General features: G+C 44.4%; 1 protein-coding gene and 1 long non-coding RNA gene across 4 annotated transcripts in view; one reads left to right on the plus strand and one right to left on the minus strand.

Annotated features, from left to right (window-relative positions):
• LOC140896234 (uncharacterized) overlaps nt 1-15,885 on the minus strand; it is an 88,782-nt gene extending 72,897 nt beyond the window's left edge. Inside the window, exon 1 of one of the 3 annotated variants that reach the window (XR_012154472.2) lies at nt 15,738-15,883. This is a non-coding gene — a long non-coding RNA (uncharacterized LOC140896234). Of the gene's footprint in view, nt 1-15,737 lie in introns of all 3 variants that reach the window. The other 2 variants (XR_012154473.2, XR_012154471.2) reach the window with 2 other exon arrangements.
• Nucleotides 15,886-15,977: 92 nt separating this feature from the next.
• CBLN1 (cerebellin 1 precursor) lies at nt 15,978-20,307 on the plus strand. Its single transcript, XM_073307702.1, has 3 exons — nt 15,978-16,594; nt 17,151-17,270; nt 18,745-20,307. Exons 1-3 carry the CDS (start codon nt 16,337-16,339, stop codon nt 18,940-18,942), a joined length of 576 nt encoding a protein of 191 aa, XP_073163803.1. The 5' UTR covers nt 15,978-16,336; the 3' UTR covers nt 18,943-20,307.
• The last annotated feature ends 211 nt before the right edge of the window (nt 20,308-20,518 follow it).

The raw sequence follows: 20,518 nt of genomic DNA on the forward strand, positions 1-20,518 counted from the left end.
GTGAACTACTAGAACAATCATTTTCATAGTCTGGCATTTCACGTTTGCAGAGGCCATCTAGTAGCAAGAAACAATATCGTATTATGGGAACAGAAGTAGGATTCTGTAGTGTCACGGAACACTGTTACAATTCTCTACTGGCAAATATTCCCTGCAATCTGAACAACAAAGAAATCCCTGATGACTTGAATAACAAAGGAACACTCACTCATTCAAAAGTAAGTACAAAACTTTTTTTAAAATCCCAGAATTTACATAAATGTTTGTATTCCCTAAACCTGGCTAAATGCTGCTAGCAAAGAGTGCTTTATTTAAAACATAGGTGAGATTGCCGAGTGCCTCACAACAGGGCAATATTTCCCTAACCCACTCTTTTTGATCCTCAAATGATCTTTGCTATAAATATCCAGCCCAAATCTCCTCACAAGTGATGCATAATCCACCGTTATAATTTTTAAAAGAACCTGTTAGCAGTGCAAAGGCTTAACCCATCCCACCCCACAGAACCAGCATCTATTTTATGTAATTTCTTGGCCTACTGCCATATTATGTAGCATCCCTGTTACTTCCAGACACACTGAACACTGGTACAATTAGATCATGAGATATCATATCAACAAAACCCAAGTCTGAGAAGTATAATGCACAGTGTATAGATCAGCAGTTCTCAAACTGTGGGTCAGGACCCCAAATGGGTCGCAACCCTATTTTAATGGGGTTGCCAGGGCTAGCGTTAGACTTGCTGAGGCCTGGGGGTGAAGCTGAAGTCCAAGCCCCACCACCCAAGCCCGAATCCGAATTCCATTGGCTTCAGCCCTGGGTGGTGGGGCTCAGGTTACAGGCCTCTTCTGGGGCTGAATCCCTTGGGCTTCAGCTTTGGTCCCTCTGCCTGGGATGATGGAGCTCAGGCTTTGGCCTGTGTCCCCCCACCAGGGGTGGTGAAGCTTGGGCAGGCTCAAGCTTTGGTCCCCCTCCTGGTGTTGTGTAGTAATTTTTATTGTTAGAAGGGGTCGTGGTGTGATGAAGTTTGAGAACCCCCTGGTATAGATAATTTAAGCTATACAGATATCAATATATCATTTACAGATTTTGTTGTTGTTTTGGGTCAGGCGCTATATTTAGTAAAGTTTCGTATAAATGACAATATGTAGAAAGTGAGCCCTTTGACCTATGGGTAGAAGCAGAACCAAACATAATTCTAATTCCTTATTATGAATTTGTGGATTATGGAGTTAGAGGAAACTAATGACAGAAAACAGTATTCTCTTGTGGTTATAATGGAGAGGGAGTCAGGAAATGTATGATCTGTTTCTAGTGTTGCAACTGACTCACTGGACAAGTCATTGACCTACTCAGTCTCAGCCCCCATCTGTAAAACAGGAATGACAATACCCAGTTTTCTATCTTAGAGATCCTCAGATGAACAGTGTTATAAAAGGTTTCAGAGTAACAGCCGTGTTAGTCTGTATTCGCAAAAAGAAAAGGAGGACTTGTGGCACCTTAGAGACTAACCAATTTATTAGAGCATAAGCTTTCGTGATAAAAGTATTACATTCCTTGAGTAAGTATTTGAAACAGCATTCTGCCGCAAATTGCTGGAGGCAATAACTGCACAATCCAATGTTGAATATATTTATAGGAACAGCTAAACAACTGTGATATTTTGTGAAGGCCCCAACCTGCCATTTCCCACCCCCAACCCTCCTTTAGAGCACGGGATTGGCAAAACCATAGGTACAGCACATGTAGGGTTCGATTCCCATATACACAAAGGCCCCTTTACACTTCTCTGGTATCAGTATAACTTATACCCACTTCAAGACCCTTTGACACTGAATAGTGCAAAGACACCTTCATGTGAAAACCAGGCCATACAATCATAAGAAAATACAAAAAGAAAAGGAGGACTTGTGGCACCTTAGAGACTAACCAATTTATTTGAGCATGAGCTTTCGTGAGCTACAGCTCACTCATGCTCAAATAAATTGGTTAGTCTCTAAGGTGCCACAAGTACTCCTTTTCTTTTTGCGAATACAGACTAACACGGCTGTTACTCTGAAACCTAAGAAAATACAGTATCTTAAGTTCACATGCAGCCACAATTTTTAAAACAATTAGCCCTAGTCCTTGGGGCAGTTGCAGACTGTCATCTTCTCTCAGCTACCCTGTAGCATAGATTTGTCCCCCTATTTTTCTTTTCAATGTTGGGGTATTAACTGTAATATCTGGGAGGTTTATAATGTTGTTAAATATTCTTTCCCCCATGCTCCAAAATGAGGGTTAGTGTTCTTATTACTACATATAGGTGTTTTCCTATACACAGTGAGCCTTAAGAAACACAAAGCTATAAATTCAGGTTCCAAAGGAGGCAACACCAGTTCTTTTTCAAAATAATCTGGAGATAAGCCTGCGGTAGTTTGACAAAGGGCCCAATTCGGCAGACTACAAGTTAGATTCAAAGCCTGCTGAAGTTGATAGAAAAAAAAAATGCCATTGACTTTGATGAACTTTGGCGCTGATACAATTTGCCACCAAAACTCAAAATATCTGAGTGGGAGTTTTGCCTATGCCCATCTAGCTCATTGTAAGATTTGAATTGTGTGTGGAGGAAAAAAATGTGTTGCTTCACCCTGAGTTGGATGCAATAATCACATAATAAAGCAATTAAGTTTCATGTTTTAATATAAAATGATGATATTTAAACTTTTTCTCTCATGAGGTTAAAATATTATGGTCTCTTTCTGGCATAAAGAAGATTAGGATATTTTACTTGCATTTAATGTTTCTACCGAGGCATGTTGCACTTGAAAGTGAGGATAAACAACAAACGGAAGATTTCCCTCAAAACACTATCTTTGTGTTTTAATGTTCAAGTAGGGCACAAAGAGAGTTTGTTTCTCGGATGTACAGAGTCTAAATGTTCACATTCATTAGCAGTTTCTAATAATGGGGAGTACTCATACAATTCCATTAGAAAGGATCTTTAGTCTGTAGCAAGAATCTTTACTATTACACTATCACTACAATGAGCTGGTTTGCAGCTTTAAGCCATTGCCAGCATTAGGGGTCAGTGCAGAGTCACCTCACCCTGGTGGCATCTCTTACAGACGTAGTGAGGAAGCACTCTGCATAATGCCAACAGGAGTGCTGGAGGAGTGTCAATGTGAGCGGCCCCTTCTTTCCCCTCTGGAATCAAGGTATTTTGCCTAAGGACTGACGGACCAGGCTCTATTTTAGGGCTGTAGATCATTTTGTAAAATACTAAATGTGCTTAACCTTTAGAAGTTTGTCATGTACAAATCAAGTCCAAACATAATTTGTAGGAGTCGTCTTTGTTTCAAATGTGAGAAATACCATCCCCTATGATGCTAAAAGAAAAATAATCCAAGTTGTGTCATGCTGGTAACAGCTAGTGCGATGCTGATAAAGCTAAACACAAAGTGAATGCCACATGGTCTCGGTTCTTCCAATCTAAGTTTTTGTCCTTATTAATTAGTGTTATTTTAATATACAGTGACAAGAGCAGGATATCACAATATATAAGAATGGAGCACAAGTAAATAGAATAGAACAGATTCAAATAGAAGTTTATTTTATGCAATATCTTAGTGCACAATTTATCTCAAAATGGCTTACAAATATAATGGCTTAGCCTAGTCGTTCCCTAGCAGTTTAACTCATCAGGCTTTTAGAACTAGTACACTAGGCTCCCACTACCTCAGGGTATGTCTACATTTGGACTTGGGGGTGCAATTCCCAGATCAAGGGGAGACATGCTAGTTTTCATCAAGCGAGCATGCTAAACACAGAGGGTAGGTACAGCAGCATGTGGGAATCAGTGATGCCAGGCATGTACTTGGGACAGCCTGCAGCAGTAGCTACACTCTATTTTTAGTGCACTAACTCAGAGCTAGCTCAAACATGCCTCCTTGAGCTGGGACTCATACCCAGTTCAAAGTGTACACGTACCCTTAGGGCTTGTTCCTCTACCAATAAACGCAATGGGAGTTTTGCCATTGTCTTCAGTAGGAACAGGATCAGGCCCTTAATGTTCTCTCTGCTGCTGCTGGGGAGGGTGACATTTCCTGAGGCTTTTGTTCACTAGTCAGCACTGGGACTGTAATGTGACTTGACAGTTTGCATGGCCCCAGCATAGTGAGGCATAGTCGCGTACTGAGCAATATTAACACTTTATCTGAATGGATTAAATAACCCAGTTCAAATATATACAATAGATAATGCTGCCATATCATGGGGGTGGGGGGGAGTGGTCGGTAGTTGCCTATCCTTTTATTTAAAGCTACCTCCCCCCCGCCCCGACAATGTCCAGATCAATTACAGCTGCCCCTTCAAACACGCTCTGCATCACACTCCACATGTCCACTCCCTTCACAGATGCTGATGTTCGTGGAAGACTTCCACAAAGTTAGCAGGTAAGAGAAGCATGCCACAGAGTCAGAGCCTTCTCTTCCCAGCCCGAGGTCTGCTGCCCTGTGCTCCTCTCTACAGTAGAACCTCAGAGTTATGAACACCTCAGGAATGGAAGTTGTTCGTAACTCTGAACAAAACCTTATGGTTGTTCTTTCAAAAGCTTACAACTGAACATTAACTTAATACAGCTTTGAAACTTTACTAGGAAGAAGAAAAATGTTGCTTTTAACCATCTTAACTTAAATGAAACCAGTGCAGAAAGTTTCCTTACCTTGTCAAATATTTTTTAAAAAAAACTTTCCCCTTTTTTAAGTAATAGATGTTTAACACAGTACGATACTGGATTTGCGTTTTTTTGTCTCTGATGCTACCTGATTGTGTACGTCTGGTTCTGAATGAGGTGTGTGGTTGACTGGTCAGTTCGTAACTCTGAGGTTCTACTATATTGGCAGGAGCAGAGGGGAGCATTTTGACTACTCTATGGAATGAATTCCTCCATCGTTGTTAGAGAGAGAGAGAAAATCTGCTTGGCATGTTAGAAAAATATGCTGACTTGGAATGTGAGGTGAGATTTCCATCATTTATGTTAATGAGCTCGCTGGTGGGGAATTTGTAGAATGTTTCCTTTAATAAAAAGCTGCTGTAGTCAGTGTTTGATGGAACATGGTGTTTTTTTTTTCAAAAATATACAAGATTACCAATAATTTTCACACTCCAATATAGAGAGGAATAAATATAGCGAGATCCGTCCTAAACAGGAACCTAAAGGACTACGAAAAAAGAGGTGCCTAGAAGAATTGCACTTTAATTACAGTTTCATTTCAATTCTTCTTAAAAGTTTGGGGATGCTTTTAAACTGTTGAATAACCAATAGGATGTTTATTGGAATGGCTCTGTAGTGAACATTTACTGGTAATATTTTAATTGCTGCCGAGTTGCTCTACAGTTAAAAAAATAAAAGTTGAATTTACAGAAATTGTAGGGATCAATATCAGCTGAAGACTGAATTACAATGGCTTTTTTTTAATTTTATCCTTGATTAGCACCTGATTCTCCTCTCACGTCCATGTAATGCAGGAATAATTCCATTAAGATCAGATTGTCAAGTCTGTTCTGTGTGTAGCTGTGCTAGCATAAAGCACCCATAAAATGAGAAGATCCAACCCAGCCCCTCATGATTTCCCCATTGTGGGGGAAGCCACCAGGTGAGCAGGTATTGAGAGTGGTACATGCATACAGTTCCATCATTTCCCCCCACTGCTTCCCCCCCACCACAAAATTCACTCCCTGGGTGTGAAACATTCAGATTCCTTGGAGCTATAGTTTCAAATCCCAGAAAGGCTGACTCAGGTAGATAAACTGAGTTCCATACAGTTTCCCACGTGCAGGCACTCACAGCTCCACATGGAAAAGAGAAAAGCTCCCATAAGACTAGAATCTCCCTCCTTTCACAGATGGAGTGTTCTGTGTTCAGGTTGTACGTCTACCTACTGCTTTACACCCTCAGGTGGCTGCATTTCTGTGGTGCTGTGTATGTACCTTAATCACCCTCAGTGTTGCTAACAGTGGTGGTGAAGTGGCACATCACCTTGGGAGTAGTATTGTGTTAACAGTCACCAGGCTCAATGAGGGAATCATCAACACATGAGGGAATCATCTGTCACTGCTGAGGGGAGATGAGGGGAGATTGGGGGAGGGGTGAGCCGGAGAAAGGGAAAGGAAGGGTTAGGAGGAGATTTGCAAGGTTGAGGTGGGTTGTGGACCAGCTACTGCAGATGTATGTGAGGCTGCTGGGTCCAGCTGGGCAGTGGCAATATGGGACTGGAAAAAAGACCAGATGGTATCAGAGACTGGAGATTGAAGTATAACTCGGGTCAGAGGAGCCAGCTCTGCATCTGAATATTCACAGTTACTATCACACTTACTTTTTTGTTGGTTTAGTTGTTTCTGTACCATGCTCTTGTGAGTGCATCCATCTAGGTACTTACATGGCCCCCACACCAAAGTAGTATTTGAGTGCCTCAGTGCAAAATGCATAATACCCGACATGTCTCCTTCCCACCTAGCCTTACTCAGTCCTGCTCCCACCTCTCTGCACTGAGTGAGGCAGAAGAATAGTAAAGTGGCAACACTCCTCAGCAAGAACAGCAGCCCCTGGGGGAGGGAAGATGCACAGGGAAATGTCACTCACCACCTTTGGCACAGTGTGACAGGCTTCTCAGCACGGAGGGTGACTATAAGGTTTAACCCATCATTTGTAAACCAATTTGGGATCCTTCAAGACAAAACACACTAAGTTACTATATTATTATTGCATCCACTTTGTGTGAGATGTACCTTGAAACACAGCCAAAAATAGGGGGAGAGAACCCACTCTGTCTAAGCTACATGGGGAAAACAAACAAAAACTTATGTGATAGTAAATCTGTTCAAATAAAGCCATTAATTTAGCATGTAAACACAACACTTAAATATTGTGAGTAGAGAAAAACCCAACCAATAATAGCTAACACCTTCTCTCCTCTCTATCACTAGACATTTCAATGCAATTTGTGCAGTATTTTTTTAAAATATTTTTTGAGTGACACCCTGTCCTGGATAGCTGTAGCCATAAGAATTGCAAAACACACTGCTCTTAGCTCACAATTTGTTGGCAACTTGGTTTCTTTATATCATTAAATCATTTCATTACAAGTTTGATTTATTACTAATTTTCTGTTTGAGTTAGTTTTTGTAACAATGCACTTCTCTTTTGACAGAGGCACTATGACAATGGGAACGTGTTTAAACAACCGGGTTCAATGTCATCATTGACTTATGAAGTTGCTTGTTTGTTGTACTTAAAGGGTGACATGCTAACATTGCAGCCAAGTCATGCATTAAGTCTCAAGTCATCAGTAAACCCAGCAGCAGAGACCCCGTCATGAGACAGACCAGCTGATAAGTGAGCTTTCATCCCAATATTGGAAAATATCTTAAGAGCTAGACAATTGTCACAGGTGGCAAAATCAGTCCACATAACTAGCTATGCTTGGTGGCTTATTTGTTAAGGAAAGAGTTTTCAAAGCATTCAGAGATGACCTACTTTGTTCCCATTGAAGTAAATGAAAGTGTTTAACATCCACCCTGAAATGTGATAAGTAAGGGATTAGAAGTGAAACATGGTATATTTTACACAGCCAATAAAAAGTAGCAGCAGCCATTACTTCCAATTCTTTTTGGATTGCATTACTTTTACAAACAAAAAAACAGCCAAAGTTGAGCCCAATGTCACTTACACTTGGATAGTTTTATACTGAAATATCGCTGTAGTTTTATAATAGTGGCCACCACTTTCATCATGACTGCATCAAAACTTTTACTTCTAATCTCCTGTTTCCAATTGCTCATAACTTTCTGCAACTTTCACCTCTAAAAATGAAATTTTCCATGCTGGAATTTTGCATAAAGGTGAACTCTTCTTCCAAAGTCTTACCAAAAAGTTGTTCAGACATTTCTGAACATGAAAAGAATGATTTTTTTTTAACTACAATACCCACCTGCAGAAGTAAAGAAACAGATTGATAGAGCCAGAAGAGTTCCCAGAAGTTACCTACTACAGGACAGGCCTAACAAAGAAAATAACAGAACGCCACTAGCCGTCACCTTCAGCCCCCAACTAAAACCCCTCCAACGCATTATTAAGGATCTACAACCTATCCTAAAGGATGACCCAACACTCTCACAAATCTTGGGAGACAGGCCAGTCCTTGCCTACAGACAGCCCCGCAACCTGAAGCAAATACTCACCAACAACCACACAACAGAACCACTAACCCAGGAACTTATCCTTGCAACAAAGCCCGTTGCCAATTGTGCCCACATATCTATTCAGGGGACACCATCACAGGGCCTAATAACATCAGCCACACTATCAGAGGCTCGTATACCTGCACATCCACCAATGTGATATATGCCATCATGTGCCAGCAATGCCCCTCTGCCATGTACATTGGTCAAACTGGACAGTCTCTACGTAAAACAATAAATGGACACAAATCAGATGTCAAGAATTATAACATTCATAAACCAGTCGGAGAACACTTCAATCGCTCTGGTCACGCAATCACAGACATGAAGGTCGCTATCTTAAAACAAAAAAACTTCAAATCCAGACTCCAGCAAGAAACTGCTGAATTGGAATTCATTTGCAAATTGGATACTATTAATTTAGGCTTAAATAGAGACTGGGAGTGGCTAAGTCATTCTGCAAGGTAGCCTATTTCCTCTTGTTTTTTCCTACCCCCCCCCCCCAGATGTTCTGGTTTAACTTGGATTTAAACTTGGAGAGTGGTCAGTTTTGAAGGGGTTTTACCAGCAGGAGAGTGAGTTTGTGTGTGTATGGGGGTGGGGGGGATGTGAGAAAACCTGGATTTGTGCTGGAAATGGCCCACCTTAATTACGCACATTGTAGGGAGAATGGTCACTTTGGATGAGCTATTACCAGCAGGATAGTGAGTTTGTGTGTGTGGTTTTTGGGAGGGGGGTGAGGGGGTGAGAGAACCTGGATTTGTGCAGGAAATGGCCCAACTTTATTATCATGCACATTGTGTAAAGAGTTGTCACTTTGGATGGGCTATCACCAGCAGGAGAGTGAATCTGTGGGGGGGGGGGGTGGAGGGTGAGAAAACCTGGATTTGTGCTGGAAATGGCCCACCTGATGATCACTTTAGATAAGCTATTACCAACTGGACAGTGGGGTGGGAGGAGGTATTTTTTCATATTCTCTGTGTATATATAAAGTCTGCTACAGTTTCCACGGCATGCATCCGATGAAGTGAGCTGTAGCTCACAAAAGCTCATGCTCAAATAAATTGGTTAGTCTCTAAGGTGCCACAAGTACCCTTTTTTTTTTAAGCGTTAACTTAATTTGAAGTGTTTTTCAACCAAACTGGCTGAGGTCTGAAAACAAGTGTGGAAATATCCCTCAACATGAAGCAGCGCAAGACTGTGTTCTGGAGGAAATTTGGTTTTGATTTGACCAAATCACATGTTGAAAGTCAGGTTTTGAACATACATAGATGGTAACTTTGTCCATGATCCTTAGGTGCATACCTAAGAAAGGATGCACTATGCATGAGCTATGCATATTATTGGCCATATGCTAAGCCCAGTTATTGCACCTTTGTGCCAAATTATCAGCCTGGCCTAAGGCAAATCCCTTTTGGCGTCTGTGCCAGTCTCTATGCACCAGCCTGGATAGGCTGACTTGCTGTACAGTGAGCATCTGTGGCCTTACATATTCTACAGGGCGTGGAATGCTGAAGATAATTTCTGCTTGATAGGACCCGAACAGTTCATCTGCTCCTGCTGTGTACTCTCCTGCCGAAGTCAATCTGTTCATTGAGATTTCATAATTGCTCACTGTGGAAGTGAGCATGACGTCAAAATTATCATAGCTTCATGCAAATGTCTCTGATAACAAAAAATGAGGGAAGCTTATAGACAGCTCGCAATGTGGATCAGCAAGAGCATTTTGCTCTAAATTTAATTCTTATATTTCTAAAATTTTGTACAAAAACCCCAACAGATGCTCTGGGTGAAAAACTATTTATATGGACAGTTACAGATCCCAAATCAGACTGAGATTTCTCAAACCTTACAGAAGAATTGCTTTTGGTTATATATCCTTTGTAACACAGCAGCAAACAAACTGAATTTCATACAAGTTATCCAGTTATGGACAAAATTTTGCAGTTCTTACTCAAGACAGACCAAATTGGGAAGTGTATGTTCTTTGAAAAGACAGCTTCATTCATAGCTAAACTGTTGATAAATTACTCAAGTTTGAAGGCAAAAATAAGGATTCATGGTGGACATTTGTACTTGTTGGGGAGGGGGAACAAAAAACAACCCCCCCCAAATTTGGCCTCTTGTAGGCCATGTCTGTGGTGAAGCTTAAGTTGAATATCTATGGAGAGTGAACTACCTTCTCAGCCACTGAAGTTGATCTTTCTAGGTCAGGATTTAGGCTCTGTGATGAAGGGAAGCTTGCATTGCTGCTATTCATGATTAACCTGCTTTGCAGCTAGACCAAATTTTTGTTTCTAGAGATATCAGTCTAGTACCTTCAATGAGCATTAAACTCACTACTAAAGAGTCAAACATGGTATTTTGGGGCCTTTTGTATTCTTATTGAATAAAGTAAACAAGTCACTCAGAGCGTGAGTGGTACAGTAATCGCTCTTGAAGTGGTTCTTCAGAAACTCAAAGAGGATCAGTCAGTTTCAAAATATATTTTTCCAAATGATTTTCAAAGTGTTTTAAAATTGCGGGGGAAGGGGGGGGGAGGAATTGTAGATGTTCTATAAACTTGCAACCAGCAGCTCTTCCTCCAAAACCTGTTCCTGAGCAGATACCATACAACACACCACGCTTTTACTTTGTTCTCAAAAGCATGATTTTTAAAAGACGTGATTTCTCTGAAGGATACCTCAGCTTCAGGTCAGTAATGGTTTGCCACTACCTTGACACCATCCCCCGCAGATACAGCTTTTGGTGCCGTTAGATCTGCAAATGACATAAGAGGGCAATGGCCATTGGTGTTTTGCAGACAGATGAATTAATCTATTTCCTGAACCTCTGTAAACTTCTGCATTTGCAAGTGTTGAGTAAGATTCACAAACTGGGAACACTAATTAATACATGTATTTACATCTCATTGCTTACTGTCTTCCTGCTGAGCTGACCTCTTTCATATTCAGTAAGAGCCGGAATCCTATGTCCACACACAGATTTTCAATATAGCTACCAAGTTTTGGGCAACTCCATGTAACATGTTATGCAAATTATGCCATGAACTAATTTGCATATTTGATTTGCATATAAGCAAAGCTTCATCTTAAGAAAGTGTGTTGCTATAGTGCTTGTGAAAGGTATCAGACCAAAAGACCTGTGAATGATGCAGCACCAAGGCAAATTTCCCACGCACACTTGCCTCACCTCGACTTGGAGGGAAGGATTTCAGCTAAGAGTAACGGGGTCATTTACTTTCCATGCCCTGTGCAGTTCTTGGCCCTCTGCTGAGTCTGCTAATTAGTGCAAAGCTTGATGGTGAATTTGTGATGTGGGACCAGGAATGGAGATCCACCAGCTCATCTCATAAGAGCCACCAGACATCCTTTAGATGGAAACAACTTGTAATCCCTTCTGATCTGGGCTGCACTCAAATTGGTGAGCTACAAATGAGGCATCCAGTCCCCCACTAAGTGCTAAATTAAGAGGGAGATCTATAGATAGGTGTTACATTAAAAGAAAATAACAGAACGCCACTAGCCGTCACCTTCAGCCCCCAACTAAAACCCCTCCAACGCATTATTAAGGATCTACAACCTATTCTAAAGGATGACCCAACACTCTCACAAATCTTGGGAGACAGGCCAGTCCTTGCCTACAGACAGCCCCGCAACAACCACATACCACACAACAGAACCACTAACCCAGGAACTTATCCTTGCAACAAAGCCCGTTGCCAACTGTGCCCACATATCTATTCAGGGGACACCATCACAGGGCCTAATAACATCAGCCACACTATCAGAGGCTCGTTCACCTGCACATCCACCAATGTGATATATGCCATCATGTGCCAGCAATGCCCCTCTGCCATTTACATTGGTCAAACTGGACAGTCTCTACGTAAAACAATAAATGGACACAAATCAGATGTCAAGAATTATAACATTCATAACCCAGTCGGAGAACACTTCAATCGCTCTGGTCACGCAATCACAGACATGAAGGTCGCTATCTTAAAACAAAAAAACTTCAAATCCAGACTCCAGCAAGAAACTGCTGAATTGGAATTCATTTGCAAATTGGATACTATTAATTTAGGCTTAAATAGAGACTGGGAGTGGCTAAGTCATTATGCAAGGTAGCCTATTTCCCCTTGTTTTTTCCTACCCCCCCCCCAGATGTTCTGGTTTAACTTGGATTTAAACTTGGAGAGTGGTCAGTTTGGATGAGCTATTACCAGCAGGAGAGTGAGTTTGTGTGTGTATGGGGGTGGGGGGGTGAGAGAACCTGGATTTGTGCAGGAAATGGCCCAACTTGATTATCATGCACATTGTGTAGAGAGTTATACTTTGGATGGGCTATCACCAGCAGGAGAGTGAATTTGTGTGGGGGGGTGGAGGGTGAGAAAACCTGGATTTGTGCAGGAAATGGCCCAACTTGATTATCATGCACATTGTGTAGAGAGTTATACTTTGGATGGGCTATCACCAGCAGGAGAGTGAATTTGTGTGGGGGGGTGGAGGGTGAGAAAACCTGGATTTGTGCTGGAAATGGCCCAACTTGATGATCACTTTAGATAAGCTATTACCAGCAGGACAGTGGGGTGGGAGGAGGTATTGTTTCATATTCTCTGTGTGTATATAAAGTCTGCTGCAGTTTCCACGGTATGCATCCAATGAAGTGAGCTGTAGCTCACGAAAGCTCATGCTCAAATAAATTGGTTAGTCTCTAAGGTGCCACAAGTACTCCTTTTCTTGTTACAAAGTTGGGAACTTAAGGTTATCCATCAAGTCTTAATTTCACCAGCAGTCTAGGAAGGTGGGACAAGGCATGAGTGTCCTATGAAATGCATGGTGCTTGCCTCGGTTTCTGTTGATGCCAATAGGTGAGTCACAGCTTCAAGCATGCTGGCACGTTAGAGAAAAAAGTTGGCTTCCCAACTTCCAATCCCAGTCAAGAGGGTCAACAACACTGGCAATATATTTAAATTAAAGAAATAAACCTATAAATCTCTTACTTGAAGGCTTCCCCAAAAGCATAGGCTGGCATGTAAAACTTAACATTGTTCTAGCTCTTTTATTCTATTTTCTGTCTTCAAGGTGGTATGTTTGGGGGGGGAGGGGAGGTTGTTTTGTTTTTTGTCTCCACTCCATTTTATTATTCCCCCCCCTCCTTTCTGTGTGTTTTCTCTTTCCGTTTTATACCCCTGAGCCAACACTTTGGAGGATGCCATGCTGTTCCTCTTCCCACTTTCTGTAAAAGAGTTTGGGGTACTTTGGTGCCCCCTGCAGTATGATGCCATAGGTTGCCATCTATGTCCCTTTGCCCTTAAACCAAGCCCTATTCCAACCTTAGGCTTCAATACTGTAAGCAGTTATTCATATATAAGTACTGACATTAGCATCAACAGAGCTAGTCATGTGAGTAAAATTGTGTGTGTGTTTTTACAGGATCTGATCTTTATATATAACATAAGACTTCACAATTATGGCTTCAAAAATGAAGTGATTTAAAATCAGTAGTTACAGAAACTCATAATGACCTGCATGGGGGCTTTATTTTTTTATTTTTTTTGGACAATGGCATCAAATATTACAAGAGCACAGGTGAGTCTTGCTATGAAATTCCACTCAAGGAATTACCTGGGAATATCGAATCAGTTTTGAAAACCAATCTGATAGCACGGTCAGACAGGTAACGAAATCTCTTGGTCTGATTATTCACTTCCAGCACTTCATCAGTAAATGCTTTTCTTTTGCAGCTTCAGATTGCAGTGTTATGCTACCCCATCCAAAATGGATAGTGGTAACATGCCCAGCTAGAGAGACAAACATTTGATCTTACTGATTAGTACTAAATATATGCTCCACATTAGTGCTACCCCAAGGGGTAGGGAATTGAAGCATCCAAAGGCAACAACATAGATGCCACTGCAAGCCTCCTTAAGATCCATTTCCTGAGCAGTACAATAGATTGAAAACCCTGAAAGCCTTAATATGCTTTTAAAGTTTCTTGTTCAGTAAGGCTCAACAGAGATACTGCATCTGTTGTTAGTAAAATCCTGTTCCTCCCCCATACTTTTTACAGGGCTGACACTAAGAAATCAAAGGAGCTAGGAACTGGGTCTCCTGGGATCCCAGCCCTTTGCTCTGATTGCTACAGAGAGGAACTTTTAAAAAGGCCAAATTTCAACCACAGTTCAGGAAACTGAAGTTGATGCTATTTCTGTTCTGTTTTTTTTAAATCCATTTAGCTGATTTCATGGGGCAGCGCTGATCCTTGCACTGCCTTTCGGAGAGTGTGAAGGAACCTGGGCCCTACTAAAACTTTTGACACCTGAACAGCTAACCTTTAAAATAGCATTAAAAGGTCAGCTCCTTAGAGCTGGGTTTGGAAAGATTTTACTTTAAACACAACTATAACCACCTCTTATAGCCTATGGGAGGTGTCTGAGCTTCCCCTACTACACCTACCGCTCCCAGCGCAATGTCCTGGGCCAACGCCTGCTTTCCTTACTTACCCGTAGTAACAAAGAAGTCGGTGGACCTACTTGTGTGTCACTGAAGCACCTAGTCTTGAACCCCACACAGCACCAGTGCAGAAGCCACTCAGCCGAGGGGCCATCTGCCCGGGGATACAGATGGAATCTCAGCTAGGAGGACGCTGCTACTGGGGAAGTAGCTGCAACTTTTCCAGTGCCTCCGAGCTTCTAGCTGCTGCCCTCTGGGGCAGAACGTGCGGCGGCAAAGGAGGAGCTGAAGAGAGCAAAGAGCCAAACCAACCAACCCCACAAGGGACCCCAGAAACACTCCCCGCCAGCTTTCCAGGAAATGAAAGAGAGGGACGCCTGTACATGCCTGCACCGCCAGGCTCGACCTGGACTGTACCTTGCCTTCGCCCCAGGCACACGCACCGCGCCCTCCCCCTTGGCGCGCACAGCCCCGTTCCTCCCCGGTGCAACCCGCTCAGAACCCGGGAATGCCACTAAGGATGAACATGGGCCACACAACCTGCAGCTGAGCTGCGCCTCCTCCTCCGTGCACACTGCCCCTGCACAATCCGGAATAGCGTCACCGATTTCGGTGGCTTCGTCCGGATTTACACCGCTGCAAGTGAGCGCACCACCAGGCTACACCTGACTTCCGCCGACCTGCGCACACAGCCTCCCCCTGCCCACCCAACCCCTTGCTCTACCCCCCAGCGCTCTGGGCTCACGGGCCGCAGCCGAGCCACCCCCTCTCCTTTGCAAGCAGCCTCCAGCCGAGCCGCCGCCGCAGGCTCCCCCCCAGGCGGGGGCGCACGTGCCACGAGGCGCAAGGGGCCGGGGCGGAGGGGCGCATCTGGACGCGGCCAGCGGGGCACCGCAGGGAGCGAGCCTGACTGCGGAGCCGCTCCCTGGCCCGGAGCCCGCCCGCCCGCACCTGCCGCTCCCCGGGCGCTGGCCCGGGCCTCGCCGCCCGCTGCCTTCAGCTCACAGCGACCCAAAGTCCTGCCCCTGCGCCGGCCGCTCGGGCTCCTCCCGCCCCTACCTGTCCCGGGGGCCGGCGGCGGGTCCGCGCTCCCCTTCCAGACTTGGGCGAGTCCCGGCTGCGGCTCCGCACCTGCCTCTCGCACCTAATAACAAAAGCCCGGGCGTCAGGTGGCAAGAGACGGACTGGCCGCCCATTGGCGGGCCGGGCGAGCGCCCGCCGCGGGTTGGCCAGGGGGCGGGGCCGGGGCGCGCTGACGCCGGGGCCGGCGGGGCGGCGCGGGGAGCGGCGCGCGGCGCCTTTGTGTTCCCCGGCCGCGGCGGGGCGATTGGCCACATCCGTCCTTGCGAGCGGCGGGGCTGGCGGGGAGCGCCGCGCTATGTCTCGGGCTGCTCGGGTGCCTGCTCAGGGGCCGCTTCCCACGCGCCGCGGGGCTTCCCCCCCGGCTCTGGCGTAGAGGGCGAGGGGAGCCGCCCGGGGCAGGGCTGGCCCGAGCGCAGGGGGGCGCCGAGCGGCGAGCGGGAGGGAGCCGGGTTCGCAAACCACCCGGGACGCTGGATTTGCCGCTGGCGCGGTAGAAGGGGGGCGCGGCAGCCGCGAGCGGCGCCTGGGCTTGCAGCCGAGCCTCCGTGTCTTTTTGCGGGGTAGCGCGCGGCGCGATGCTGCGGCTGGAGCTCTTCCTCGGCGTGGCGTGGCTGGCCCGGCTGGCGTGCGGGCAGAACGAGACGGAGCCCATCGTGCTGGAGGGCAAGTGCCTGGTGGTGTGCGACTCCAACCCCACCTCGGACCCCACGGGCACGGCGCTGGGCATCTCGGTGCGCTCGGGCAGCGCCAAGGTGGCGTTCTCCGCCATCCGCAGCACCAACCACGAGCCCTCGGAGATGAGCAACCGGACCATGCTCATTTACTTCGACCAGGTAGCGCGGGGAGCGCCCGGGCGGAGGCTGCCCGGGGGTCGGAGAGGCGGGCAGCGGGGAGAGGCGGTGGCCGGAGCGGGGTGGAGGGGGGGGGTCTGTGGGGCAGTCGTTGGCTGGGTTGCGGGAGGGGATAGATGGCGGAGTGGTGGCTTGAGGAGAAAGGCACGGTCCTGCCCTGGCCGCGTCCCGCAGCCCTGCGCCAGAGCCCGGCGGCCGAGTTAACCGGCGGGCGGGCGGGCGGGCGAGTGGCCGCATCCAGCTGTTCCCCACGAGGGGAGCCGCTCCGCGGAAAAGCCCGTTAACACCCCGGCGCGGAAACTTTCCAGCGCAGCACAGAGGGGGGGGGCAGGCAGCAGCGGCGGGGGCTGCGACCCAGCGAGGCGCGGGCAGGGAGCTTGCGAGCCCTGTCCCGGGGGAGCCAGTGCACAGCTGCGGGGGGTGGGCAGGACAGCTCCGGATGCTGAGCCGGGGAAGCCCAGCCCGGTGCCCTAGCACACGCCCCTGCGGGTCCCTCCGCTCCCCCCCTGTGATGCTGATGTCCCCGTTTCCATTGCAGGTGCTAGTGAATATCGGAAGCAACTTCGACTCGGAAAGAAGCACTTTTATATCGCCCAGGAAAGGGATTTACAGTTTTAATTTTCACGTGGTGAAGGTGTACAACAGGCAAACCATCCAGGTCAGACTCCGCTCCTTTCTGCCTTTGCTCGCTGGGCGGTTCGGTTTGGGTTAGGAGCACTGGTCCCCGGCTCCAGAAAGGGCCCCAAACTTCTTTCGGCGTGGTTGAGCTAGAGCTGGTGAATTTATCTTGTGGGACTTGGCAGCGTCAGGTGTGGAGCGTTTCATGTCAGTAACCCAAGAAAATTCAGAGGGAAGGGGGAAATCAAGGGGCTAGACAGCGTTTCTTTAATCAGGGGTGGCTATTTAGGAGCTCTCCTGTTGTGTGGTAATATATTGATGCTTTATATCATGAGGTTGGGAGGAGGCGTTTTAAACAGAAAGTGTGAACTTTCCCTAGCAATATTTTCAAATAGGAGAGTATTGTGAAATCTGCTCTAACCCGTCTCGGGCCTTGCCGTGACCCCCTCTGGCGCATTGTTTGTCCTAGGATGGCTGAGCATATACCGGAGACAAATGAAACACCCAAAATGAGCGTTTACTAGTCCAAGCAATTCCTGCGTTTCCTATTCCTGCTGGCCGTGTAACGCAAGGCCTACCCGCGAACGACTAATCTCCAAGAAAACCTAAACATTGTGCGAGTAAATGCAATTTATCTTTGACCCAAATTATTAAACTCTTAAAAAAAAAGACGTGGAAAAATGATATAATTATTAGGTTAAAATCAGTCTCTCTCTCTCCGGTTTGACAAGGTGTATGGAACAGGGATTTTTTAACATTTGGTAATTGTACAAGGTTTAACCGATGATGTAGAAGGCTGGGGACTAAAGCATCTAATCTTGATACAGCAGATCTGTTGCTGAATGTGTGTGTATTGTATATGGTTTATACATTTATACTGTTATACAATACCTGCTGAATATAATCTAAATGGCAAATTACAGTTTATATATGTACAGAGCAAATTATTGTGTGTGTATATGTATTCACACCATGTAATTTTTTATGCAGGAGCAGATTCGGCATGTAGTACATTATTCATGTGAGGTGTACCGTGCTTATTGACTCTGTGGTGGTACATTGTTTTTGCTGCCTAACAAAGGAAAACTACCTTCTGAATATACTCCAGAGGCATTGGCTGTAGCTGCAGCGGCACTTCTCTTCCTCCCCTTTTGAGGTTTCACATAAAGCCATCTTTCACTAAGTAGGGACAGACCTCTTCATACCCTTCAAGCAAAAGCATCCTATTGAAATTGTTCAAATCAGAATCAATGTCCTATTTCATATGGATGGTGTGTTTTGATGTAGGCTGTCAATCCAAAGCAGCAGTAAAAGATCCCCTTTCTTTAGAGTGTGTACCCTAGCTGATATTAGATTTATATTTCTTTTCAAAAAATATCCAGAGTTTCATGTGACAAAAATAATAGAGCGACTGTTTTGCCTGCTAGGTGAGCCTGGGAGCAGTTATAAAGCCCTGGCTGTTATCCCTGTCTGATGTTAATTTACAGAGGGCTTTGTTTTATCTTGCTCTTTAGGTGAGTTTGATGCTAAATGGGTGGCCAGTGATTTCCGCCTTTGCAGGGGACCAAGATGTGACCCGAGAAGCTGCCAGCAATGGAGTCCTGATTCAAATGGAGAAAGGAGACAGAGTTTATCTAAAACTGGAGAGAGGAAACTTGATGGGAGGCTGGAAGTATTCAACATTCTCTGGATTTCTAGTGTTCCCTCTTTAAATAACTTATCATCTGAACAGAGAGAAAGCAGCAAGTCAGAGAATTTCTTACAAATTCCCAAATTGTAGCTGGGTATGAAAAGCCTTGGACAGCAAACTTTTTACATTCAAATATTAAAGAAGCTAAATCCTGCTTAGGTTTGTGTACATCTGCTTTGAAGAATTATTTTTGTTGTTGCAGCCAACAGATAGGAGACACTGTAATTGATCATATCTCCATTTATATTCCCCACCTTCCACCCCAAATTAGTTAAAATTTGTGTATCACTGGTGTAATTTGCCATAATTTCCCCAGTGGTTCCCATATCACACTATTTTACCTTCAGTATTTACACTGTTCTTCATATTTGGTAGTTTTGTTTTTAAAACGTGTTATTCTTGACTCTTTATCTGAGTTTAACATTTAAAAAAGTATTTTTGAGTACATAGTTGCCATGATGAAAGATAAATTGCAAATCTCGCTGTATACTGGCTGACAAAAGTTTAAAAAAAAAGAGAGAAATTTATACATGAAGAACTATTCACAGTGGAGGCTGACCAGAGTATTTCAATATTTCTATGTAATTCTGAGTGATTGTGGAATTTAAGGCTGCTAAATGTTTTGATGCTTGTCTAGCTCTTGTAAAATGTGGCCCAACTAAACTCCAGGAATTATATTGAACTTTTACTTTTATTCTGTAATATATGTGTGAATATCGAAAATTAATTTTTGCTTTAATTCAATAAAGTTTAAATGGGCTTTTATTATTCTTAAACAGAAAATAAGTTCTCTCAATGGAATTATTAGCCCCTTCTCAGACTTAGAAAAAGTTTAAGAAGCTGCAGGCTCAAACACTTGTAATGGTGATGATCTGGACAATAAGTGAAGCAAAATGTAATTTTAAAGCTTGTTAAAATTTCCCCTTTTTTCCCGCCTCTAGCGCTGTATCCTCGATGTGTTATGCGCTATTTTAAATTGTATTAAAAGAGTTAATTTCAGCAGATCATCATCAACCAAACGCAATTTAAACTCTGTGGTTCAGATCGCCCGAGTGATTAAGTACCCCAAAGATGAAAAATGAAAACCAAACTCAGCTATCGCTGAGAAGTCGCCCACAGAATCTTAGATCTGTATTGTTTATACCATTGTCTGTATTATATTCTATAAATCAAATCTCATTTTATACAGCCGTCTAAAAATCTAACAATGTATACTTCGATGCTAGTATTATTTATTTGCTAGTATTATTTTGTTTACAGTCTTTGAAAGATGTAAATGTTATAATTTTGCAGTCCTCAAAGAGAATACTACTTTTATTAAAAAGGTACGTAAAGGATTTTGATTGTATCTAAACCTAATGTGAAATAAACCAGTGTAATAAACAAATGGACCTTTTTTTGACTGGAGGACTATCCACGTCAGTTTGATTCTGTGATGAGAGGGTGCAGATCTTGGATATAATAATATTAACTCAGGCTACGCACTGAATATAAAAAGATCTTTCTCCAGGACAATCTAATATGGGGTTGGCTGCTACACAGTTAAAATCTTAGGCTTTTGTTGTTGTTGTTCAGCCCTGGGTTCCAGGAAGGAATTT

The sequence above is a fragment of the Lepidochelys kempii genome, chromosome 12 (assembly GCF_965140285.1).
Source record: "Lepidochelys kempii isolate rLepKem1 chromosome 12, rLepKem1.hap1, whole genome shotgun sequence".
Lineage (NCBI taxonomy): Eukaryota > Metazoa > Chordata > Testudines > Cheloniidae > Lepidochelys > Lepidochelys kempii.